Below are 26,202 nucleotides of genomic sequence, written 5' to 3'. Positions count from 1 at the left end.
GCTTTTGTTTTTGAAGAAGAATGTAGAAACAAAAACCTCAATGAAAAGGGATGGACTTTTAAAAAGAATAGACGTGCAATTGTGTCATGTCTCAGCCATTTAGTCAGGCAAAGGGGCTTAGTCAAGGGTTGCTTTGGAAGCAACCTAGGACTAGATGCCTAGGAATAATTCAAAAGGATAGTTCTGTTGATTGAATGCTGAAGATACTTACAGGTGCAGGAAATAGTTATTTTAACATGTTCCCTTGTCCCCAACCCCTGCTGGTTCTCAGGTACACGCTGTTAAATCCAACACTCCCTTAAAAGATAGATTGCGCAGCAGCTGACTTCAGCCCAGACTTTTTCTAATTAGCAGATTCAAATCAGGAAAATTTAATTGCAGTTTAGATTGAATTCTGTCCCTCAGTGTCAAGTCAATTCAATTTAATTCAATCCAGCTACACGGAGCCACTTAGGGCCCTTGCATTTGGTTGAGCGGTTTGAACAAACACACGAGGTCCAATGTGGCAAGTGGGACTGGACAGGTGACACAGGTGAGAGTTTTTCTGGAGAGGTATCCAGAGGAGCAGCGCAGGTGTTTAGCCCTTGCTGCTTTCTTTATTTAGTCTGATTTCCCCGGCCTTCTCACTCATTTCAATCATTGTGTTCCTGACTCCTGCTTGTTCTAAGAAACATAAAGACTGAGGCCCCAGAGTCTGGTTTCTGCCCCATCAGGAGACGCTGGGAGGACCTCCTGTGAGTCCCTCCTGGGGTCACCCCCTGGGCCCTTTCTGCCTGTCCTGTCCCCACTTCCCAAGTAGGATGCCCTTTCCAGAGGAGGAGGTGACACTTTCTTCTCCCTTATAATTAGCTCTGCTCCAACAAGGACTAGCTTCCTGGCGATGGGGGGCTTTTTGTAATTGTGGTCATGCCAATGGCATCCAGCCCCTCTTTTCTAGGGAGGCCTCTTCTGCCAGGAGATGTGGAGTCTGGAAATTAGATGACAAGAAATGCATTATAGAGGGGCTACTCTGACCTGCTGCGAGGAGCCCTGGGAGGAAGGAAGTGGGGAGAGTGTGTCTTCAATCCTCCCACCCCCTTTTCCTTTTAGAGAACCATTATTCTTTAAATTCCTTTTAGAGAACCATGACCATTGACTTCTGCCCTAGGTCATTCCAGGAATTGGGAAACCCCAGCTGCTATAACCCCATGACTGAGGCTGTCCTGACCTTTCCCCCTTTACTTTAGGATATTTTAATTCTACCCAAGCAGCTGCTTCCAGCCGGGATGTTTCCTTTCTGGCCCAGGCCCAATAACTTGACCCTGACCTTGAGCTACTACTCCAGTGTCTCCATCCTCCTCCTCCTCCGTCTCTGACTCAATTCCAGATTTGCAGTTCCAGTTCTGCCCCCCAGTGCAGACGGCACATTACGCTACCACCCAGCTCTCTTCCTGCCTTGGCGGAGGCCTCCAGGCACCTCGGACTTATGGGGGAGGGTGGGTGGAGGACGAGAACTTTCTACTGTCCTTCGCCTGCAGGCAGCTCTGCTTCAGCAAAGCCTCGTGAGAACTCACCTGCAAGTTGGTGAGGCACTTTTGGGGCAAGCTCCCTGTGAAGAATGGGAGGGTCAGCGTAGCAACCAGACTATTCCAAGTTTCAAGGCCATTGATAGTGGCAAATAAAGTTCAGTTTGATGTTTAGATACAACTGATAAAAGTTGCTCATAGAGACAATGTCCATGCGAAATCTCCAGGACACTGTTCCGGGTCACTCTGTGGCTTTAGACCTTTGGGGGGTTTCTGTGACCCCTTTCAGTACTTAGTTGCTTTGAAGGGTGGACTAGGCGCTGGCACTGGCGCAACTCAGCCTGGTTCTCACAGGCTGGTGGCAACAGCAGAAAGGAGGCAGATACTGCTCCTCCAGGGGCTGATGTCTCCTTACAGGCGCAGGACATAGACTCCTGAGGCAAGTCCTGACTCAGACTTCTTTAGAAGCATCATCCCTTGTTCACAGGTCCTGGGTTTAGGAAGGAATTTTCTGATGAAATGATGAGAGGTACCTCGCAGAACCTGTGCAGGCCCAACCCAGGCAGCTCCTCCTTCTCCTTTTGCGTCTCTAGTCAGCATTCCTGGAATTGGAATGACTCTATTCCAAGTTCCTTGGGACTTTGCTTTTGGTAGAATTCCCTGAGCATCTCTTTGCTGCCTTGAATCTGCTGGGCTCCCTAAAACTGCTGGGTAAATGCTAAGAGTCAGAGTTTCTGCCACCTGAGGGTGCCCCATGGAACTCCTTTCCCTGAGGCAGATCATGGGATGAGCTCAGGCAAGGGTCAGAAACCCTGGTGGACCTAACTGGCGAGCCAAGGACCAAGGTATCGCCCTTCTTCAGGCCTCAGTTGGACCTGTGGAAACAAGCGGCTGGACTAGTGAATTTTTACGTTTACTTCAAGAGTTTAACTTCATTTCCTGAAGGACAGATTCCCAAAGGACATCAAGAGTTATTCCAGGGATCTGGGCTAATATATAGAGAAAATATAGGCATATGTACATTATATTTTATCTATCCATCACAGCTGGAAGCAGACATTTCTTTCATGCCCCTGTTGACTAAACAATAACATCAACTAGGTAGTCCATCACCAAGAGGATTTATTCGGGAAAAGGAAAAAGTACTGCAGCAGCATGAGAATGTGCAGACCCCACGAGCCACGTGACATTCTGACCATATGCCAAGATGGCGGATATACATACGGCAGGGCGACTGGAAGTTAGAACCATTGACTTTTATGAAAAGGAGGTTAGAGTTCAAGGAGCCCAGCTCTGCCCACAGACCTCCCAGCCTGACCAGTTTCCTTCACGTCCCAGTTCATCTTTATCACCCCTCATATATATTTTTCCCCCCAGTGTTTTTGTTGAAGAAATTGGGCTGTTTTTCCTGTAGTTTCCACTTATCTAGATTTTGCTCGTCACACCCTGGTGGTATCACTTACAATGTCCCCTCAGTTTCCTACCTCCCTATACATTGGCACTTAGACCAAGGCTTGAGCAGATTCAGGTTCAACTCTTGTTTTTTGGCAGAAATACTTTAGAGGTGGTGTTGGTTTTTCCAGCAGGAAGCTGGTTGCCTCTCCTTTTGTGATGTTAGTAGCAGTTGATGATCTTTGCCTAGATGCTTTATTTCTTTAGGGGATACAAAAAGGTGACAAATAATTGAATCATTCCGTCTTCATTTATTAGCAAGAAAACTTTTACAAAGAGAAATTTCTGTTCATCGGCTACTTGTTACCCTGAAGTACAGTTAATAAAGGAAAGGCAAGATAGATGCTTGTCCCCCCCCCACCCCCTTTATTTACTAGTTTTCAAAATGAGGACTTGGTTCCCTAGCATCCTTCAAAGGGACCAATTTTCTTTAGTATCGTTTCACTCTCATGGATTTGTACCTATGTGATCTTTGAATCTGTTGCAATTATACTCATTGACATGCAAATTGTCCAAACTCTGGCCAGTGGGAACCTCTTCAGGAGGGTTCCAGAATCCTTTTGACATGACTTCGGTAGTGTTTAATAACTGCCTCGCTTTCAGTTATTACAAGATGTTTCAGTCTCAATTTGCACATCTTCTGCCCCAGGCCTGAAAGCAGCCATTTTCCAAGAAGCTCTGGTTCCTTTTCACTTGCATTAGTTGACCAGTTTTTAAGTGAAACGAATTGTGCTATACTTTAGGAGTGGGGTGAGGGCTGCGATTCAGAACAGCTTTTCCTGCCTCACTGCTGTTGAGATCCCTCTTCCATTGTTTTCTCTAAGTGGTAGGAGCATGGCCTTTGCTGCACCTTCTGCTTTCTCCGGACGTTGTGTTTGCTCTGAATCCCTGACCAGCTCAATTTGGATTCTTTTAGCATTCTTCTTGGGGAGGGGCTGTGTCTTAGGCGGGTGCTTTGGTGCACTCGGTGAAGAAGTCGTGTGGAGCCTTGGCTGTTCTAGTCCCTTCAGACCATGCAGTGCCCTTTCTTTCCCAGGGTCTTGTTTCTATCTCTATAAAGAGAAGGGATGGACCTGGTGAGGTCCAGTCGCTGCAGCTCTGGCAGTTTGTGACTGACGCCACAGCAGCGGCTTGATATCTGAGGCCCCGTCTGTGACCCCCGGCTGAGTCCCACTGCCTGTGGCTCACTGGGGCCGTGTCCCCGCAGGGATCTCAGTGTGGACGCCGGCTTGAGTCCTGCGCAGTTCCAGGTGCGGCCCATCCCTCAGCACTATCAGCATTACCTAGCAACGCCTCGAATGCACCACTTTCCCAGAAACTCCTCCTCTACGCAGATGGTGAGTGAGGGGCTCTGCCTGGCAACTGACTCTTGTTGGGGGCCATGGTGGGCTGAGGCCTGAGGCTCTCCCGTGCCCTGCTCCCCCATGGCCTTCCCCCCTGTGTCCTGGACCCCATGTCCTGCCCCCCTCTGTGTCCTGCCCCCTCCATGTCCTGCCCCCCCCCCCCCGTGTCCTGCCCCCCCCTGTGCCCTGCTCCCTGTCAGGCCCACAGCTCCCCTCCCCTCCCAGCTCCTATTCCCACTCTGGCTTGAGGGGAAAGAACAGAAAACTGCTGGCCTAGAAGCCAGTGCTGCTGAGGGGACTGTGAAGGTGGAAAGGGGTGGGCACGGCAGGCTGTGGACTGCGGGGAACAGACTCAGGGTTAAGAGGTCCCTGCACCCTGTATGACCTCATTTAGTTAATGTCTTAGGGTCAGCCCTTTGCGGGGCATATATCTGTGAAATGGGATGAAGATCTCTGCCTGGCCCATCTCACAGGACTGGAGTGAGGAACGAAAGAGACCCCAAAGACAGCCCATGGGCCTGGCCTGCTGGTCCCGTCTGCTCTCTGCCAGGGGCTGACCTTCTCATCACTGCAGGTGCCCAGACCGCAGAAGGATCCGGTTGTGTTTGGGCGCCTGCAAGGGTGGAGCTTCACCAGCTTCATGGAAGGAAGGTGGCGATATTCCATTAAAGCAGTGAAAGGCTGATTGAAAATCTTATTCCCAGACAGCTTCTTCATGTTACTGCCCTAAAACATAATTCCAGCCTTCCAACCCTCTGCCTCTGCCTTTCAACATCAGACAAGTTCTTCCTACTCAACGCCTCAGTCTCCTTAGTTGTAAAATGAGAGGCTTGGGCAGGTCATGTCAGACGTCCTGTCAGCTCTGAGGTTCTATGGTTCACCATCATTGGAGGCACCTTCTCCTAAGAATCAAAGCTAACATTTATTGAGCCCCTTCTGCATACCAGGCACGGTTCTAAGCATTTTCTATGGATGATCTCATTTAAGCCTCTCAACAACCCCCCACACAAAAAGGTAGTATCCCTAGTTTACAAATTGGTAAACTGAGGCATAGAGAGGTTAAGTGATGGCCCAGGGTCATGCAGTGAGTAAGATGAGGAGCTAGGCTGGACACCTGCCCCTCTGACTCACACCTGGGTCAACGTGAGGCAGCACCATGCAAGTAGAGGGACAAATTCTGTCTTTACTTAATAATTTGGTATTTTGTTCATTATGGACTTTTTGCATTAATTTTGGCTTAAAAAGTATATCGCATTAAAATATTCTTTATCTTGATGACTGAATGTTTTAGTGCCCCCTTACATTTTGAGGCCTCACTTGCCCCACCCTGGTTGGGCAGTGCAGAGTCAAGGGGAAGAGAATAGATTCTGTCCCCCAATTGCCTGGATTTCAAATCATGGTCCCGCCACTCAATTGCATAACTTGGGCCACTTAATCTGTTTGTGTCTCATTTACCCTGTTAGTAAAATGAGCACAGTAATTGCATTCACATTATAGATCAGATGAGAAAATTAAATTTGTTAGTCATTTGAAGGACTTAGAGCAGTGCCTGCCATGAAATAACTGTCCCCTCAGGTTAGGCATTACTTTACTGATTTTGCTATTCTTTTTGGGACCGGTCTAACACAAGCTTGGTTCTTGAGGAGAAGAGGGGGACCCAGGAGCAGGAAAGGTGGCACTTTTGCCCACAGAATCTCAGGGTGTGCAGATTGGAGTTTCCGGAAAGAGGAGTCCAATGCTGGGCTCATGGACCCTTGAATCTTATCTGAAGCATTTTCTCCCCAACAGGTCGTCCATGAAATCCGAAACTACCCTTACCCTCAGCTTCACTTCCTTGCTCTCCAAGGGCTGAACCCCAGCAGACACACCTCTGCGGTGAGGGAGAGCTACGAGGTACACCCACCCCTCTGTCCGGGAATCCTTCTGCCAGCCTGACTCCAGTGGGATTGGTGGAGAAGCCATTATCATTCATCATTATCATTCATTGTGTCGCCTCTTTGTCCCCCCTGCTAGTGGGTGGGGCATGGGTGGGAAGGGGAACCTCTTGAGAGAGAGAAAAAAAGAGAGAATGAGTAAAGATATTGAGATCTTTCAGCATCAGACAAGTTCTTCCCAATGGCTATGTGAGTTCTTCCTGCTAACATTTTTCAGTGCCCCTCTTCCTTATCGTGTGTATATGTGTGCCTTTGCATGCACAGAGTGCACATATCTCATATTTTCTCTTTGCAGGAGCTGCTGCAGCTTGAGGACAGGCTGGGAAATGTGACTCGGGGAGCTGTACAGAATACCATTGAGAGGTTCACCTTCCCCCACAAGTATAAGAAGGTGAGTTGGCCAGCAGGCCACCCTGCATAGTTAGCAGGTTGGAGGTACGAATTGTATAGTTGACCTTGACCTAATTGTCCACAGAGGAGCACAGTCCAAAGTTTAGAAGCCTTTGCTCTAGATAGATTCTCTGAAGCAGTGATACTTTCCCAGGATCGTGTCCCTTGCCTCTACCAGGTGTGACCAGAATGGGAGATGGGGGCCTCCTACCAGTAAAGAGGGTTGGAAGGCTGGAATTATGTTTTAGGGCAGTAACATGAAGAAGCTGTCTGGGAATAAGATTTTCAATCAGCCTTTCGCTGCTTTAATGGAATATCGCCACCTTCCTTCCATGAAGCTGGTGAAGCTCCACCCTTGCAGGCGCCCAAACACAACCTGATCCTTCTGCGGTCTGGGCACCTGCAGTGATGAGAAGGTCAGCCCCTGGCAGAGAGCAGACGGGACCAGCAGGCCAGGCCCATGGGCTGTCTTTGGGGTCTCTTTCGTTCCTCACTCCAGTCCTGTGAGATGGGCCAGGCAGAGATCTTCATCCCATTTCACAGATATATGCCCCGCAAAGGGCTGACCCTAAGACATTAACTAAATGAGGTCATACAGGGTGCAGGGACCTCTTAACCCTGAGTCTGTTCCCCGCAGTCCACAGCCTGCCGTGCCCACCCCTTTCCACCCTCACAGTCCCCTCAGCAGCACTGGCTTCTAGGCCAGCAGTTTTCTGTTCTTTCCCCTCAAGCCAGAGTGGGAATAGGAGCTGGGAGGGGAGGGGAGCTGTGGGCCTGACAGGGAGCAGGGCACAGGGGGGCAGGCCACGGGGGGTCAGGCCACGGGGGGCCAGGACATGGGGGGCAGGACATGGGGGGCCAGGACACGGGGGGCCAGGACACTGGGGGGGCAGGCCACGGTGGGGGCAGGACATGGGGGGTCAGGCCACGGGGGGCCAGGACATGGGGGGGCAGGACATGGGGGGCCAGGACACGGGGGGCCAGGACACATGGGGGGCCAGGACACTGGGGGGCAGGCCACGGTGGGGGCAGGACATGGGGGGTCAGGCCACGGGGGGCCAGGACACGGGGGTGCAGGACATAGGGAGGGGGCAGGACACAGGGAAGGAGGTTGGGTATGTGTGTACATGTGGACTTGTTAATGGGTATACTAAGACGGTGTACAGAGAAATAAATATTTTTATCTGAGTATGTTGGGCAAAGGAGCACTTGCACTGAAGGCTAAGACTTGTCTTTAGAAAATAATTCCAAGTCCAGTCTTACATGAGGAGCGGGATGGGGATGAGGGAGAAGGTGAAGGGATTAGAAAGCACAAGTTGGTAAACACAAGATTACCACAGGGATATGAAAGACAGTTTGGGGAGCATAACTGATAATGTTGTAAAGATTTTGTAGGGTATCTGATGGATACTTGTTTTATTAGGGAGACCACCTCAGGGATGGTGTAGATGCCTGATCACTGCACTGTACACCTGAAGCTGAACAATAATGAATGTCAACTACAAGTTTATATATATATGTATATATATATACACACACACATATATATATACACACATATATACACATATATATACACACACATACATATATGGTTACAGGATATGGAGTACAGCATAGGGGATAGTCAATGGAACTGTAACAGCGATATATGATGTCAGAGGGGTAATAGATTGGGGGAGGGGGTTTATCACTTTATGAGGGGGGTAAATGTCTATAATATTATTTGTACACCTGAAACTAATTAAGAAAACTAATGAGAATAAAAGGAGAATTAGCGGAATAAAAATATTATTAAAAAGGAATAGGAATAATTTAAAATGAGACATGATAAAGTTTAGGACCCAAATAAAATGTGGAAAAAAAAAACTTTAAAAATTTAAACTGAGAGTAAAATAATATAAAACAAAAAGGATATTTCAAAATAGTAATGATATAAGAATAAAAAGTATACAAAAATATAATCAAATAGAAAAATATAAAAAGAATAAGAACTAGGAAAAGACATGAAAATGACATAAAATTAAAATCAGTAACATTCACGTGAATGTTAATGAAATTGAGAAGGTATGGGCAAAAGGGATAAAAAATGTTAAATGCTGAAAAAGGTTAAAGTTAAAATAACAGTTATATAAATGAAAAGAGAAGACAAAAACTACAAGACCTAAAAGATCGAAAACACAAAAGAGGAAATAGGGTAAGATTGGAAAAGAGAATACTTGCAAGAAATACAGATTAGATATAGTAAAACAAAATAAGACTATTAAGTTTAAATTATTAACTATAAAGAGGAAATCATGAATAATTGTGGGGAAATAAACAATACAAAATAGGCAAGTAGTGGATTCTTAATGGTATCTTTTATCAAACATGCCTTTTCTCACAGGGCCAATGCAAAGCAGGCCCCTCCTCAGGAAACACAGCTGGGCTCTGAGGCAGGCAGATCATCATGGCTCCATTCATACTGAAAAGCCATGACAATTATGTGGGACTATGAATGTCATTCTAATTTTTCTGGATTCTGGATTAGGGAGAAATTTATTGCAGTAGCCTGGGGTGGTTTACAGTGGGGTGTAGGACACAGGGAGGCTAAGAGCAGAAGGCATGGATATTCTTGGATGTCCCAGTGAGGTTATAGACAAATCAGACTAAGGAACTCCAGAGCTTAGGACCAAGGACCAGAGTGAAAAGACCTGGCATCTAGGCCTGGCCCCAAGGTCAAGGTGGTCTTCATCTTATGACTCTCCAGATTTTTCTCTTGGCAAAATGATCTTTAAGTCTGCTTATTCCTGGAGAGGGGACAGAAGGACTGGTTTTCTTCACATGGGTGTTTCACTGCAGAGGATGAAGATGGAAACACAAAAGATGGGCTGATTTCATTCACTGATTACATTCCTTCCTTCCCAGAATATTTATTAAGGATACTTGGCCAAATGTGGGGTGATGCCTAAAGGAGAGGGGTCCACAGTCCATGCCATCTAAGCACTTGGAACTTTCTACACAGTGGTTAACTATTTTCAAACAATTAGCATTCAATTTAAAACAGGACACTTAAGTCAATAAGTATAAACAGTGTCTGCATAATGACTGATCTTATGTTGGAACTAGTGCCTATTTTAAGGAACTTTCTGGACAGGAAGAGAAATCCAACAATATAAAATAGCAGTGTGGTACAAATTGTAGATGTTAATGTCAGATTGAAGAATTTTGCCTTCATCTAGTAATGAATGAATAAATGAATAGATATTAGTGAGTGGAAGGAAGGGAGAGAGAAAAAGAGGACAGGGAGGGAGGAAGGAAGGAAGGAAAGAAGGAAGGAAGGAAGGAAAGAAGGAAGGAAGGAAGGAAGGAAGGAAGGAAGGAAGGAAGGAAGGAAGGAAGGAAGGAAGGAAGGAAAGGAATGAATAGGTGCATGGATGAATGCTGGACTTAAAAGTGGAGGGAGAAGCTGGGAGGCAGGGATCTAGGCTGGAAAGGGAGGAAGGAAAAGTGGACAGCATGAGGGGAACAGAAAGGAGGGAGCTGTTTATACACAGCCATCATTTGGCAAAGGATTGGTACATCAGTACACAATTTTTTTCCAAACTCTATGGTCCTAGGACAGTATAAAGTTCATGCCTGGGACATGAATTGCTTGGAACAACAAAATTAAAGTCCATTTGGCCTCTTCTTCACTGGGCTTTAATCTTCTGTATCCTCAGCAAAGAAGAGGGCTGGGGAGGAGGCAGGGAAAAGGATCTAGAAAGAGCATGGGAAGCCTGGGTATTACTTAGGAACTTAAAAAGAGACTGACTTACAGGGGCACGGAGGTGGGGAAGAGGCTGTAAGGGAGTGGGGGAGGCTGTGGATGAAAGACAGTGACAACCAGGTGAGTCTACTCCAGGTAACAAATGCTCCTCCTCTGCTTCTCATAGCGAAGACCCCAAGATGGCAAGGGCAAGAAAGAAGAGGGAGAGGAGTCAGATACAGATGAGAAATGCACAATTTGTCTGTCTATGCTGGAAGATGGAGAAGATGTGAGGTAGGAGGTCTGCCTTGGACCCCCTCTCTCTTTGTTCTTGGGTCAATCATGCACAGTGGGTCTGGGGTGGGGTTTGCTTGTGCGTGTGTGAGTGTTGTGTGTGTGTGTGTGTGTGTGTGCGCGTGTGCCTGCCAACTATGTCATAGTGTGCTTTGTGGTTGTTCTAGGAAGATGGGGTGTGGGACGTTCTAGATATGTGGTGCCTATAGGTGTGGACTCATGGATACTACGTTTAAGAGAACAGTGTGATATTTGGCCTGGATGGGTCCTAGACAAAGTCATGGCGTTGTTTGAGGCTAAAATGAAAGAGCTTCATGGAGAAGAGGGCTTTGGGGCTTTCCTTCTTGTCATGACTTTCCATCCCAGCCACCTCCCAACCTCACTCCATGGCAGGGCTCCCAAGACGCTCTTTGGCCAATCCCCCAGTGGTCCCAGGTGTGAGTCTACTGGTCCCTGGAGTAGCCACTACTCCTCAGTTTCTGGAACAGACCTGGGCCCCTACCGCTCAACCATTCCTGACTCTCCCCTTCTCTTTCAGGCGCCTACCATGTATGCATCTCTTTCACCAACTGTGTGTGGACCAATGGCTCGCCATGAGCAAGAAATGCCCCATCTGCCGGGTGGACATTGAGACACAACTGGGAGCCGACAGCTGAGGGAGGAATTAGCCAGTGGATGCCCCATTTTCCTTCACCAGGTCCCCCCACGGCCATAGCCCTTGCAGCCAAACTTTGCCTTCTGAGCCATTTGACGTAGAGGAGAAGCCTGCAAGCACATTTTGTGGAAAGAGGAGTTGGTGGTATCAGTGTCTGAGGGAAAGGAAGGGTGGCGGGGAGGACCCCTCCATCCAGAATGGTGACTGCCCCCATCCACCTCGCTGCGCGGGAAGGAGGGAGCTGGCCGTGCCCAGAGCAGGGGTGGGAAGGGGGGGCCCACGCTGCTGGGAATCTAAATGTGATCCTGAAGGTCCTAGCCGATAGACCGGCCCCTCAATCCTGTCCTTTGAAGGATTGTATATATACCTCTCGACCACGTAGAAACCACGTAGGGGTCTCTAGCTATTTCTGTGGATGGCAGCCGGAGCATGTTAGCTTAAGAAAAATGTTGTGTGTGGTGCTCTAGTCATCTTGTGGTGGACATGTCGCTATTACTGAATTTGCACCAAATATTTCTCATTGAGTTTCTTGTTTTGGTGCCTGACTGAACCAACCAACGACAGCCCAAATCTTCCCGTCTTTAGGAGAGAAAAGGAAAAAAATGGTGAAAAAAAAAAAAGCCAAATCCTGTTTATGATGAAAAAGGATTTTTTTTTTTCACCCAGGTTGGGAGGCGGGAGGGGGGTTCTTGTTTTGTTTTTGGTTTTGTTTTTTTCCTTTGCTTTTGTTTTTCTCATGTTTACAGTGCACGGAGCATAGAAGAGGGGCGTGTGGGAAAGGGGAGGACTAGAAAAGGAGCAGATGGGAATCTTAGGTGGGCTTCTGAGGGGCTGAGCCAGGGTTGGGAAAGTAGAGTTTGAGTAGGTAGGAGGAGAATTCTGTCTTGAAGGAGGGATCTCCAGTTCCAGAGCCTATCTACTTAGCTCTAGCTGTCCCCCAGGCTCCACAATGAACCAGGGAGGGGCCCGCCTTCAACGAAAGCTGGCCCTGGGTTCCTCAGAATCAGGATGTCCCTGCTCATGCCAGATTCTTCCTGTGGGCTGTGCTCATGCCCTGTCACAACCTGGCAATTTAGCCACTGCCTCCCTATGCAAAAACTGACCCCGATGATGAAGATAAGATAGCGTAGGTGATGAATGCTTGGTCTTGGGCAAAGTGCTCTCAGCTAGCACGCAGGCGCTATGGTCAAACACTGTGGGCCTGGAGGACAGAGAGCTTCCTTTAGGATGTGTCAGATCCTGATGGAATCCCTCAGCCTTGGCCCTGGCCCTGAGACCACGTTGGCGGGGTTTGGGAGGTGCGTGCCCCTAGCCTCTGGCTCTTTCTCTGACTCTTCGATAACCTTGGGCAAGTCCCTTTCTTTCTCTGTGCCTCAGTTTCCTTCTCCTTAGAGTGGAGAGAAACACCAGTGCATCCCCATTTCCACTTCCTTTATGTCACCCAGACGTTATGAGGATCAATATTACCTGCCCAACACATTCACGCTCTCTCCTGGGAACCTCCTTGGGGTTCCGGGATGGAGGTGGTAGGAGAGACAGAGCTGGAAATTCCAGGCGACACTGCACAGTGTGTCTTTCTGCACCACCCCACAATTTTTCTGAACCTCAAACGAGCAGAGAGACGGGAGGACAGAAGCATGGAGATGGGAAAATCCACCAAATTGCACCAAATCCCCCAATCCCAGCCCAACTTTCTTTATCTGGAGGAGGAAAACATCAGCTCAGCTGGAGTTCTGCTCTCTTCCTCCTTTCCCATCTCCCTCCTCCTGTCCCTCATTTGCACTGCCCTCAAAGCCTCCCTCTGTCCCAGTCCCAATGCCCTTATCACAATAAGAGAAGACTACAGGGCATAGGATATTTACCACATATATGAAGAAATTCCACAAAGTTAAGGAAATCTGAGTCTGCATTGCTGCTACAAGGGATAAAACCAGGACCAACGGGTAAAAATGACTGGGAGGCAGATTTCGGCTTGAGGTAGAAGCTTTTCGCACAACCGGAGCTGTCAGGTGGAGGGATGACGGCTCTGGACACCTACAGGCAGAGAATGAAGGAGGTGGCTCCTTGTGGGAGGGTTCCTTGAGGAACCCTCAGATTAAGGCAATGATCACTGCGTGCCCACCTTCATGGGTGCCCGCCAGTGCAGGCGCTGGGAGAGACAATAGCAAAGAAGACTACATCCCCGTCTCAAGGAGTATACAGTCTAGCCCAGGAGCTAAGACACAAACAGTGCAGAACTGGTGAAGAGCCTGATTCAGGGTTGACGGCGGTGAGCATGACTTTGTCCCTTCCGTTCAGTGATTCCAGTGTGTGAGCAATGTCTTTAGGGATAAACGGCTGGAGACCTCACCAGCGTGGAAAGTGCTTCTGAGTCAGGATTTGGGGGAAAGCTAGTTATTATAATAGTTGCCCTGGCGAGTTGGGAATCCTCCCCAGCCTGCTTCGATCCAGAGGTAGCCAGGGTGGCCTAGGGAAGGTTCCTCCCCTCTTAGTTTATTGTTCTTCTCTCCAAGGCCAGTTTGAAAAGCTAGCAGGTAGAGGGAGTCTGTGCGGAGGCCAGATGGAATGAGAGCTGGCCTCCTGGGTCCCAGTCTTGGCTCTTCGTGACAAAGTGGGCAGACCTAGAAACCTGCTTGCCTCAGCTGTAACACACGGATGTTGGATTGGATGCTTGCTAAATTTTCTTCCAACATTCACATTCTCTGATCCTTCTAACATCAACACATCATTCAAGTCCTTAGAGTCGTGTGCTGACTGAGCTGTTGAAATGATTTGCTGTGGGCACCAACATCTGTTTCAGAGCCTGAGAGTGGGGCGTGGTCCCCTCCTCCCAATTATCTGCAGGCTCTCTGCTTGCCCCAGGCGAACTTTAGGCACTGACTGGGGTAGGTGGGATTCACCTGGAGGGGAGAGGTCAGCTGCTGGGGGTAGATTCTAAAGCCTCCCTCTTTTTCCGCTCTCTCTGGGGCCCTCTTCCCCTACAGGTAGGCACAGGAGGTGACGTGGACCAAGGCACCTCCCAGCAACCGTAGCCGGGCAGCCATCAGGGTGGGAAGAGAGGACAGGGGTCTGTGCTTCTGCTCCCTCGAGGCCCCCTCCCCCGTTGTCTGGGAGCCGGGGAAGAGTAGAGAAGAGGCAGGCTCAGACCTCAGCATCTCACACCTACCACCTCCAGGAGGTGAGACCTCCTGTTGTTCTCCTTCTGCTCAACTCAAGGGACTCGGACCCTTTCCTGACTGAGACGCATGAGTGCCTTCTGGGGCCAAAGCTGCCCCAGGGTCAAGTTGGGCCTCCTAGCCACAGCACAGCCCGGGCCGCAGTGGGTCCACTGAGGCTGCCAATCACTGAAACTAATGCCACAAGCCCAGACTGCGCGGGCAGAGGGCGGGGGCACAGAGCTCCTCCACTTGCCGGGACCCCCTGGGGCCCTGGAGCCCTTGCCTATCACCTGTGGCAGGACTCAAACTCCTCTTCTGCAAATGTTCCCAGCCTCCGTGCAAGTATTCTTAACTCTTTACGCCTAATGAACAAGCACAGTTTTTTCAATGGTGAGTAAAAAGCACCAGATTTTCTTTTTCCCCCTGAAGAAATCCTCCAAGCCCCTCGCCTGCTGGCGGGACACACACTCCCCGAGTGGGGCTGTAGCAACGTCTGTCAGGTCTCCCCCTCGTGTTTCATCTCCTGCGCGCGTAGAGCAAATGCTAGAGCGATTTCAGCTGATAGAAAAACAAAAATGAAAAAAAAAAAAACACAAAAAACAAAAACATGGCACGTTGCTAGTTTACAGGGTTTTGTGAGTTTAAATGCCTTATATTTAACAATCATAATTTATGACTAACTTGTAGATATCGTGGGTTCTTATTTAATTATTTTTATAGTTGTTTTGCATTTTTAATTATAATTTATTTATTTAGAAAGGATACTAATTTTTTTTATTACTCCTATTACCTCATTTTGGCGTTGTTTCTGGGAGTGGAATGCTTTGCATGCATTGGTACGATGACAAACAACTACGAATACAAAAAAAAAAAAATTTAAATAAAATTCCGCGAACTTTATTTCGTCCAAACTATCAGGGTGTGTGATTGCAAGCTGTCCTACTGTGGTGCTGGCCTCTTTGGATACATTCCATACGAAATGCAAACCTTTGATTCTGTATGCTGTGATCTAGTGAAAAACTCCAATATAGTGACTGTATTTAGCACATATATAAATATAATTTGCACTCGTCAGAGACTGGGGGTAATCCTTTCACTTGCTACCCTTGGCCCTCCAACCCCCAGCCCCATCATTACCCTGTTTTTCCTTCTTCCATCACCCTTCCCACAACCTCAGCCATCCCTGCCTTCATCCTCTGAGGAAGGTAGTCCGGGGACAGTAGAGGTCACTCTCTCCACCTGGGGTCCAAATCTCTCTGCTTCCAGAATGTTCCCTTCGGACATGACCAGCAGGAGCATCTGAAAGCCAAAAAACGTGATTTATTAGAACGAGCCCTGGACTGGGAGTTTTCAGACGACCTTTATTGTAAACTTTCTTGTAACCTTGAGCAAGTCACTGGGCCTCCCGGTGTCTCAGTTTTCTGGGCTGGGGTAAAGGGAGGTGAACTGGAGGGTATCTAGGGAAAGGAAAGAGGAGAGGAAGAGAATGGACCGAGAATTTATCCAGCAGATTGGTTCAAAGGAGACCTCTGGAGGGTTCCTTTCCTTTGCAGCTTCCTGTGGGTGAGAGGGAGGCAGGCCAGCTGGACACGTCCCCAGACATGGGACCTGCTCTCTCATGAGGATTGGCGGTCACTTGAAGAGTGAGTGGAAATCCATGTCTTGTTAGATATGGGCATGGGGTAGGCAGAATATAAGCCCAAATTATGATGTTTGGGACTGGCACCCCATCCTCTCATCTCCCAGAGCCTTTGTTTTTAAGGCATCACCCTTGGCAACCCAAGATGGGGACACACATTTTACACTCATGGTCTCTCTTCCTTTAATCTCTCTGTCACTGCTGCATGGGAAGAGTGCTAGGGGAGGTTTTGGGGAAACAGTGGCCTCAAAGGCTGGCACAGCAGTGAGCCCAGATGCCTTTGGGCCCAAAGGAGAGAGGAGGTCCATGGCCCCAGGAGAAGACTCTGCGTGGACTTGGACCCTGGCCCGGAGTGCGAGGATCACCCACTCCTGTGCTCTCTGCATGTCTGCCTCCTCCCTCCTTTCCTCCTTCCCTTCTTTTCCAGCCCATCACTCCCTCTTGCCTCTTGACATCACTGCCTTTGCTGGTGGAGAAGTCCAGCCTCCACATGAGGGCCCCTGGGATGGTGCTGATGGGGGAGGAAGTGGAGGCCCGATGCGCCACACTGCCTGGCCAGGCTTGTAAGAGGGGCTGGGCCATGCATGGCCCCTAAGTCCCTCCTTTGCTCTGGCCAGACTAGGCATCCCGTCCCCTGGGCTTCCTGCCTGCTGCCTGCCCAGCTTCCCTTTCTGCCTCTGCTCTGGGGCCTTGTTCTCTTGCTTTCCCACCGGGGCGAATGACTACCACACTGCCAGGCCTGGCAGGCACTGCCCCCTTGGCAAGGCTCCTGGATGAACATGCCTTATGCTGCTCTGCAGGGTCAGAGTGGGAAGGGGCCCTTTGCCCTGGCTGGCCTATGCCCCCACCCCTCCCACCCCAGCCTTTCCCTCCCCTAACCCCGCCCCTGGCCCTGGCTGTGGCTCATTGCTCAGCTGTGGAGCCAGCCGAACTGGGCCCTCCGGGGGGTAATTTGGTTGCCCCTGGTAAGTGAAAGGATTATCCTCAGTTTTGATTGTCCTTTTTTGTAATCCTCCTGCTGTTCTGTTCTGTTGTGCTGTGCGACATTTTGCTACATAGACTATTTTATAGCAGAAAGCTAGAAGAATATTTATTATGAATATTAAAGCAATAGTGCATCAATGAAAAGGCAGAGACATTAGGAATTGTGTAAATGCTTAGATTCACTTTTGGTGGATTTTTTGTACTTTATTTATAACTAATAAAAATGAACTGCATTGCTAACTACACCTCACTTGTACAGAGTGCTTATTTCTATGTAGACCCAGGGTATGTCCAGACAAAGCCTCTCACAGATCTCTGTGTCCAGAAACTGAGGTAATAGTAGGTATCTCTTCCTTACCCATTTTCCTCCTCCTCCCTCCCTGTCTTTCCTCTCTTTCCTCTCCCCTCACCTCTTCTTCTTCCTCTGCTTTCTCTTCCTTCTCTCTTATGTATTCTTTTCTTTTACTTCTTTATCTCTCAAAGAAGCTGTTCTGTGCTGTGAACCAACCATCTGATTAACCTGCTTCCTAAACTTTAGTTTATGGGTCTTAAAGGGAAAAGTTCCCATTTTTGATCAATTTTCAAGTGTGACCTCTTGTGTTTTGCACAGGCGGGCTCCTCCGTTTCCCTGTAGGAGAGAAGGAATTTGATTTTTGACAGTTGGTGTGTAGTTTGTATTCCTTTGTCAGAGCCCGGATTCAGATCGTCGGTGTTATCTGGAACCTGTTCTCGGCGTGTGCGTCAGTGAACTGAAAGATGGCTTTTTGTCATAAACCACAAACAGAACCTCTGTTAATGAACTTTAAATAAAAAGTCATAGACTTCATTTTTAGGGCAGTTTTCGGTTTACAGGAAAATGAGCACAAAGTACAGAGAGTTCCCATATATTCTCGGGCCCCTGGAACCCAGTTTGTCTGTTATTCACATTTTGCCTTAGTGGGTACATTATTAAAATGGATGAGTCCATAGCAATACATTATTATTGACTGAAGTCCATCATTTACATTAGGTTAATTAATATTTAAATCCCCAGTTGTTGCTCAAGGGAGATGATCCCAAATTCTGTCTAGCTTTCCACGTATTTCCCTCTATGTCTCTTGATCTACGAACCAGGGCTCTTTAATTCTGGCCTCACCACTAACCAGCATGTAGATGTGGGAAAGACACTGCCCTCCCCTTATTTGCCAACTGTAAAAATGTGGATGGTAGACTAGGCTCCTTCCAGTTCCTACCTTCTACAGGTCTCTACTCATAGGTCCCACCTCCCTCTGTTATCCTTGTCTATTTAATTACTGTTTACACAATGGAGTTTATCCTAGAAGCAAAGGCCTGAGCTACTTTTGGAAGTTTTCTTTCCTTGGATTTTTTTCCTCCCCTTCCCCTTTCCACACACACGGGGCAATTGCGGCCTTCCTAACCTCCCCCCTCCCCCACCTCCCTATTGCAGTGCCCAGTAGGAAAGGAACTTTTCAGAAAACATCCAGACTCATGCTGTGTGGGCCCATGACTCCCAGTCACCATGAAGACTCCCCAGGAGGTTAAGAAGGAGCAGAGTCTATCCGTATTCATCAAGACTCTCCAGGGAAAAAGAAGATAGATAGATAGATGACAGATGATAGATAGATAGATAGATAGATAGATAGATAGATAGATAGATGACAGGTTTATCATGAGAAAGAATTAGCTCACATGATTATGGAAGCTGAGAAGCCCCCTGATCTGTTGTCCACAAGCTGGAGCCTCAGGAAAGCTGGTGGTATAATTCAGTTTGAGTCCAAAGGCCTGGGGACCAGGGGAGACAGTGGTGTCTCACTAAAAGAGCAGGAGAAGACGAATGTCCAGCTCAAGCAGGCAGGCAGGAAAGAAACAAATTCCTCCTTCCTCCGCCATTTTGTTCTATTCAGGCGCTCATTGGATTGGATGATGCCCGCCCACACCAGGGAGGGCAATCACTTTGCTGAACACACTGATTCAAACAATGTCATCTGCAAACACCCTCACAGACATACCCAAATAATGTTTAATCTGGACACTGTGACCAAATTGACACATCAAATTAACTGTCACACTTTCCTCACCTCTCCCCCAGGCCACATTGAAGCTTCTAGGCCGGAGTACAGAACCCATCTTCCCTCCAGCTCATAAACAAACCCACCTCTCCCACCATCCAGGTGCCACTACCCAAACTTCCCTGTTAAATTAAGGGCTTAAATGCTCTTTCCTTCTCTTAAGAAGTTATTTACTCTCCAAGTCTGTCTGTCCCAAACCTCCTTCTCTCCTGTGTGCTCCATTTACTTACTTCCTTCGTCTGAGGTCCAGACTCCCCCTCCTGTTCCCTGAAGCCCCTCACTCAGGGTGTCTGCTGATGGTTGATGCCTGGTGCCTCGCTCTGCCAAGGGGCTGGGGGTAAAGGGGGTGTCTGTCCAGGAGGGACACACAGCACCAGGGGTCCACAGGGAGTGGGGCACCCACAGTACTTCCTCTAGTTGACTCCTCATAATCAGAATTCAGAAGGGGTGAATCTGAACTGGCTGAGTTTACTTCTGTCAAAATCTTGGACGAAAAAGATTGTTCAGCCAGAGAGGAGAAAATCATATTGGAAGGCTTTTGTTTAACCTACTTAAGAGCAAAACGTTCGTTAGGCTTCAGTGCAACAGTTTGTATGTAAATAGCTTGTGTTAATTGCAAATGAGTTTTATCTTTCCTTTGATGTAGACCCCCAGAGATACTTATTTGGAAATAAGTTACTCGAAAGCAATATAATTAAGGTTCTTTCCAAATATTTTTAATGCAAGCTTGTGTCTAAATCAGGTGAGGAAAGAGAGCTGATATAAAACCTCATCATTCAAGAAGCCATCCTTATAAGGAAGAACTTTATGACAATGGGAGCTGTCAGCACCAGGGGGGTTTGGGAAAGGTACAGCAGCTCTGGCAAGAACTTCAGGGATGGAAGGAAGGTACTGGGGGAGGAAGAAACCATTCCTTCCTTTGTTTTCTTCACTCTGAGCTCTAGTGAGGGAACTCTACCTTGGTGGAAGGAGAGGTAGGATTCAGCACCACCTGGCCTTGGCCCACCACCCCAGGAATGACCAGGGGCTGTCGGCAGCATGGGTACTGGGCTGAGAGGGATTGAAGAGGAAACCTTGCAAGAGAAGGGGTTTGTTCATCTTCCCCATGGCTGACTGTTGGATCTCAGCCCTGGAATTAGGACTGTTGTGGTACAGAGTTTTGTGGGGGCTTTGGGTAGAAGAATAGCTTTCTGCCAGAGCCAGACCTAGGGGGAGGCAAATGAGTACCGTGGCTGCAACATTTGAGGAGGCCGCCCTGTCAGATACCAGCCCTGCTTTCACATGAGCCTGAGGTGATCCTTCCATTTCGCAGCCTAGGCTCCTTGCTTACTTCTCCCTAATTCCAGCTTTGCTTTTGGCTTTGTCAAAAGGACAATTCCTGAGATTGCCTGCAAGGAAGAGATGGAAATTGAAAGATAAAGCCCAGACCAAAGGCAGAAGGGGTAAGATTTGGAGGGAGGCCTGCTCCTGGGAGCTTCTCATGGGCATCGCTCATTCCTTCCTCAGGGTAGAGGGCAGGCATGTGGGCAGCAGCCAGGTGAGAGCAGAATGCAGCAGGGGTCAGTCTTTCCCCACTTTTCCCCAGACCTTGAAGTGGTTCCCTCCCACCTTCACCTACAGCTTCTGCACAGCCTGAGTGGAGAAAGGAGGACTGTAGGACCTTGAGCAGTAGAACTTGCCAGTGCCCCAGCACCTCCCTGCTCTCCCTCCCCGAAGGCTGTACCCATCCCAAAGAGGGCTGTGGAGATGGGACTCGACAGACATTGAATTCTCCAAGACTCCTGGCCCTTGCTATCTCCTGTCCACCGCCATGCACATCTGCCCCCATCCCAGCCTCCTCCACAGCATGTGAAGGGCGTCAGATAGCCTAGTTTGAGCCCGGCTTTGTCCCTGTGGACTGCTGAGTCAGTCAGAGGCCCACTTTGATCCCAGTCCTATAAAACAGGGAGACTGGACGAGCATGGTGGGATGGAAGGGTGAATGGCTGACGGGACTTCCAGCAGAGAGAACAGCTCCAGCAGAGGCAGAGCAGAGAGGACAGTGTCTCATAGCCAGAGGGTAACATACGGGGCATGGAACTGTGGGCACCTTGCCCACGATGGAAATGGCCCAGGTCCTGGGAACATGGGGACTCAGGTGCGGGGGGTGGTGTCTCAGATCTGAAATGAGACCGAGTGTACAGGGACTGAGAAAGAACCCACCATAAGTGCAAGTGAGAGGAAGGCTCCAAACACCGGCCAGTCCAGAAAGAAAGACACTGACTCCAATAGCACCCAGGAAACTCAGTTCTAAGTGTGACATTTTGGATTTCATATTGGAGCCAGACATTTAAATTACAGAGTTGACATGGACTTCGTGACTTAAAGTGGTTGTTGGACTTTTTATGACCTGAGAATGTCCGGAAGAGTTGTGAGCCTTGCCTCAATTTTCACAGGGACAGAGGAAGAATCAGTTTCACAGAAAAAGATATAGTAAAGCCATTTAACGATTACTTATCCCCTAGGACAAAACAGCCTCCTTGAGTCTTGATCCACAGATGGACATACTCACCTTTCTACGCAGGTGCTGAGTTAATACTGTCTGTGTATGAACTCCTGTAGTCCTCATACTAACCTACGAGAGAGATGCGATCATTCTCCCTGTTTCACGGGTGACGACCCTGAGGCCAGAGATGAAATAATGTGCCCAAGCTCTCCCAGCGGGTGAGAGGTGGAGCTGGGACTCAAGCCCAGGCAGGCTGCCTCGGAGCCTGTGCCTTCCATCTCGGCCCCTTTCCAAGAGTCTCTGAGGCTTCCCGAAACTTGCCTCAGCGCCATGAAGCCTTGCTAAGAATGTACACCTGTCTGCTGGAGGGCACAGGGTGACACAGCAGAGCAGGGGAAACCCTTACTGGGGTCCCTGCCTATAGGAAGATTTCGGCCTAATGCACCTTGCCGCTCAGGCCCCCGGCAGAAAATCAGAGGGGCTCAGCTCAGATGCACTCTTCCTGTGCATTCCCCTTTGTGACTGTCAGTCAGGGACTCTGTACGTGTGTAGGGGGAGGGGGATGAACTTGCACATGTGCACATGAGTGTGTGGTTCTCCTGATGCCTCTCCATCAAGGTCATGACCCCCTGGAGGGCAGCTGTCAGTGCACATTGCCTACGGCCAAGAGGTGCTAAATAACCCCGATGACCCCTTCTCCCCTCCCAGCCTGAATGCAGCAGTGACCAGGTATTGTCCCTCCATCACCTTCTGCTTAGGTCTCCACATCTCAACTGTGATCACAGGCGGGGGCAGCAAGTGGGCTCTTGGCAATACGTTCTCTGCAAAGTGATAGAAAGAATCAAGTACCTTTTCACAGGCTCATAAATCCCCCTGGCAAAAACACTTCCCCCTGATGTTTTTCTCCATTTACACTGGATTTATTGAAACTGGGGAAAAGAGTGCATTTTTAGTGAGCAGATGCCAAGATGAGTTCTTTGTGGGGTATGGTTGGTAATAATTTAATGAGCCCAGATTTTTTGGTGGGGGACGGGGAAGAGTGTTAATTAGTTTTTGCTTAAAATACACCATCTTGATGGTCTCTTCTTTCCTACTTCTTTCCCCTGGGTGAAGCCCCAATTTCCCATTCACACCAGGCAGCAAGTCTTAGCCTGGTCACCGCTATCATTGGAAGAGAAAATACAGAGTTAGTTTTGTGCAGCCACGGATTATGACACGTTGATTGATTCCTGTAGGTCCGGGAGAGGGTGTGGGGTGGGGTGCAGAACTCCGTTAGCAGTCACCCGCAGTGGCCTTCAAAAGACCATGAAGTTCTGGTCCACAGTGCCCCAGGCCACCTTTCGGTCCCCAGTCCCAGCTCCAGGAAGCTTCAGGAAAAGACTGCTGGAGGCCAAGGTGGGGCTGGGAAGGCGTGGCCAGGAGCAGCTGGGTGAGAGGGTGGCCTGAGCGGACGGAGCGCCTGCAGCCCCTCAGACAGAAGGGAAGAGTTCTCTCCAGGTGAGCCCGTCCCCGCGTTTCTTGTCCAGCCACCGGCCGCACTTGAAGATGGTGGCCACTCCGGTTCTGGTGTTGGTCACTTCCACCTTATCCACCAGCCAGCCTGAGTAGTAGCCGCTGCTGTCGTGTTCCACGCGCACCTTGCGCAGCTCGCCCAGCTCCAGCGTCTCCAGGAAGAAGTGGTCGGTTTGACCTCGCTCGAACAGGTTGCGCATTTTTTTCTTCAGCTCCCGCTTGCCTGTGTCCCCATTGGACCCAAAGATGGTCACAAAGACGTTGGCATCAGTGCCCGCCCCTGGCTCAAAGCCTGTTGTCACGATGACCTCGTACTTGACGGGCACCAGGCTCTGGACCTTGCTGGCAAAGCTCTCGGTGGTCTTGGTGACCTCAAATACCTTGAAGTACTTCCTCTTCCTCTTGAGGGGGATGAGGCTGTCGCAGTCGAAGAAGTACCTGAGGGTGGGGGGAGGGGGGAGCTGAGTGCTCACCAGCCAAGGCTCGTGCCCTCCCTCGGGACCGCTGGCCCTCCATAAATGATTCCTTCCCAAGGTGACTGGATATTGGGGCTGGAAATATCTGCATTAAAATGGGAGGAGGGGGTCTTCTTAATCTTCAAATTCACAGTGAGTGGCATCTGCATTCTTCTAGCTGGTTTTTGATTCTCCTTTTCTTCCCCCCCCCCCGCCCCCCACACACACACCATAGCTGATCCACCAGCCAGCTCCGATGAGCTGATCTCTAAAATACATCCAGAATCAGCTCACCTGGAAAGGCAGGCAGTGGCTCCCTATCTGCCCTGTTGCCCCTCTGGTCCAAGCCACCACCATCTTCCCTCTGGAATAATCAGCCTCCTAACTTGTTAAGCTGCTTCTTGCTTTCTACTGTTAATTCTCTATACAGTAGCCCAGTGACCCTGTGCAGATGTAAGCCCAAGAACACCATTCATCTGCTGAGAACCCTCCAATGGCTTCCCAGATTATGCACAAATCACCACCTTACGAAGGCCTGCAAGACACTACGTGATCTGACCCTCTTCCCAGTGTTTACCTTTCCGACCTGTCCCCTGCCCTTCTCCTTGAGGCTCACTCCATGCCAATCACGTGGATCCCCTGGCTCCCTCAAAGGGACTGATGAATGTTTTTACCTGATATTGTCACTTTCAGAGGCAGCTGTGGGATTCAGAGTGACAATTCCAGGCAAAACCAAGTATAAACGTGGCTGTGGAATGTGTGCTCCCAAATCCCTCACACTTGGCTGAGCTGAACTATGAGAGAGCGAGAGCGAGAGCGAGAGCGAGAGAGTGAGAGTGAGAGAGAACATGCGAATGGACGGCACAGCGCATGAGCTAAGAGAAAGTCCTCTACTTAAGAAGCCAGTATAGGGCCGGCCTGGTGGCTCAGGCGGTCAGAGCTCCGTGCTCCTAACTCCGAAGGCTGAAGGTTCGATTCCCACATGGGCCAGTGGGCTCTCAACCACAAGGTTGCCAGTTCAACTCCCGCAAGGGATGGTGGGCTCTGCGCCCTGCAACTAGAAACGGCAACTGGAGCTGAGCTGCACCCTCCACAACTAAGACTGAAAGGACAACAACTTGAAGCTGAACAGCACCCTCCACAACTACGATTGAAAGGACAACTTGACTTGGAAAAAATCCTGGAAGTACACACTGTTCCCCAATAAAGTCCTATTCCCCTTCCCCAATAAAATCTTAAAAAAAAAAAAAGAAGAAGAAGAAGCCCAGGAGCAAGTCCAGGGCCAAGAAAAATGGTCGTGGATCAGAAAGTCCCTTCCCTACCCCCACCCACCCTCAACTTTAGCCTCTGAGTATCAAGGGGAAAATCAGAAGGCACAGTGGGAAACTACTGCATAGGGTGTACGGGGTCCTGGGCTTTGCCCCAGCCCTGGCACCTGTGTGACCTCGAGTAAGTCACATGCCCTACCTAGACCTTGGTTTTCTCATTGGCAATGCTCATCTTTTACTAGTGTTGGAAATAAGCAGTCCTGGCACTGGTTAACGACTTCAGGAATGCAGCCCTGAGAGGGTGTGCCCAGTGGTGCCAAACCAAATCTTATTTTAGATAAAAATCCAAAACAGCAGAAAGACTTGGTTTTCTGCAAACTTACTAAATGCCAGGCCTTCGCATTCTTCCATCTCATTAACTCCCACAACAACCCTCAGTTGTAGCTTGCATCCTCCCATTTCACAAAAAGGGAAAGCAAGGCTTGGAGGAGAGAACTTGCTGCTCGCGGTGACCCCGAGCTGGGGCCCAGAGCCAGCCTGCCTGGCCACCTGAAGAGCCAGCCATTTAAAGGCACGAGGCAAGAAATCCTTATTCTATTTTGAGATCTCTCTTCCCCCAGTTTATCACTCGATAAATCTGGGCTGTTACATACCACACTTCTTGGGGGAGGAGGGATATATACTTTCATTATTTGTTTTAAACTCTTTTAAAATGTATTTCTTGATGCATATGCCCACTAATGGACACAATTCTATATAAATGCACAAGTCGTGTGATCACATGCAAGTTTTTTCTAAATTCACTCTTTTCCTTTTCCTTTGTGCTTGGCGCTAGTTCCTTTTTTCTCCCTCATTTCCATTCAGTGTCCCAATGTCACCTCAGATAACCGAGGTAACAACTGCAAGGGTATCTTGCCAAATTTCCCTCCCTTTCCCCCAACCTGCACCGACCCACAGAGACACAGACATGTGGGACGTCAGTGTTCCCTTTAGAAAACAGCATCATACAACATGTGTTTTCCCATATCTTGCTTTTCTCACTCAACCGTCTTTCCCGGGAATTGCTCCAAGTCATCTGGTACCTATTTAATTCATTATTTTTAGTGGCTTGAGAAATATCCCCTAGGGTAGCTATAAGGAAATGTTTTCTAATAGACATAATTATACGATCACCAAAACTTGGGACCTCCGAGCTTGGTGGAGTCAAGACTCTAGCTGCGGAAGGGACACATGCCAGGCTGTTCCTGCTGGAAATGGGGAGTGGTCATCAGCAAGAGTGAAGCAAGAGAAGAGTGTAACAAACACAAAAGAAATTGAATATATGACAAAACAT

General features: G+C 48.9%; 2 protein-coding genes across 4 annotated transcripts in view; one reads left to right on the top strand and one right to left on the bottom strand.

The window, feature by feature from the left end:
- Positions 1-15,023, top strand: part of ARK2C (arkadia (RNF111) C-terminal like ring finger ubiquitin ligase 2C) — a 96,993-nt gene extending 81,970 nt beyond the window's left edge. Inside the window, exons 4-8 of the mRNA XM_081079011.1 lie at positions 4,165-4,294; positions 6,089-6,193; positions 6,530-6,625; positions 10,539-10,645; positions 11,184-15,023. Of these exons, the coding sequence (XP_080935137.1) occupies positions 4,165-4,294; positions 6,089-6,193; positions 6,530-6,625; positions 10,539-10,645; positions 11,184-11,301 (556 nt within the window). The 3' untranslated portion in view covers positions 11,302-15,023. The remainder of the gene's footprint in view (positions 1-4,164; positions 4,295-6,088; positions 6,194-6,529; positions 6,626-10,538; positions 10,646-11,183) is intronic.
- An 8,052-nt stretch (positions 15,024-23,075) lies between these two features.
- The window catches only part of LOXHD1 (lipoxygenase homology PLAT domains 1), a gene marked incomplete at its 5' end in the record, with an annotated part of 134,435 nt that continues 131,308 nt past the window's right edge, over positions 23,076-26,202 (bottom strand). For all 3 annotated transcript variants that reach the window (XM_081078305.1, XM_081078306.1, XM_081078307.1), the window contains one exon: positions 23,076-23,584. In XM_081078305.1, coding sequence (XP_080934431.1) covers positions 23,104-23,584 — 481 coding nt within the window. In that variant the 3' untranslated portion in view covers positions 23,076-23,103. The remainder of the gene's footprint in view (positions 23,585-26,202) is intronic.

The sequence above is a fragment of the Rhinolophus hipposideros genome, assembly GCF_964194185.1.
Source record: "Rhinolophus hipposideros genome assembly, chromosome: 17".
Taxonomy (NCBI): Eukaryota; Metazoa; Chordata; class Mammalia; order Chiroptera; family Rhinolophidae; genus Rhinolophus; species Rhinolophus hipposideros.
The sequence above is the reverse complement of the archived record's forward strand: the minus strand, read 5'-3'. Positions and strand labels throughout refer to the sequence as shown.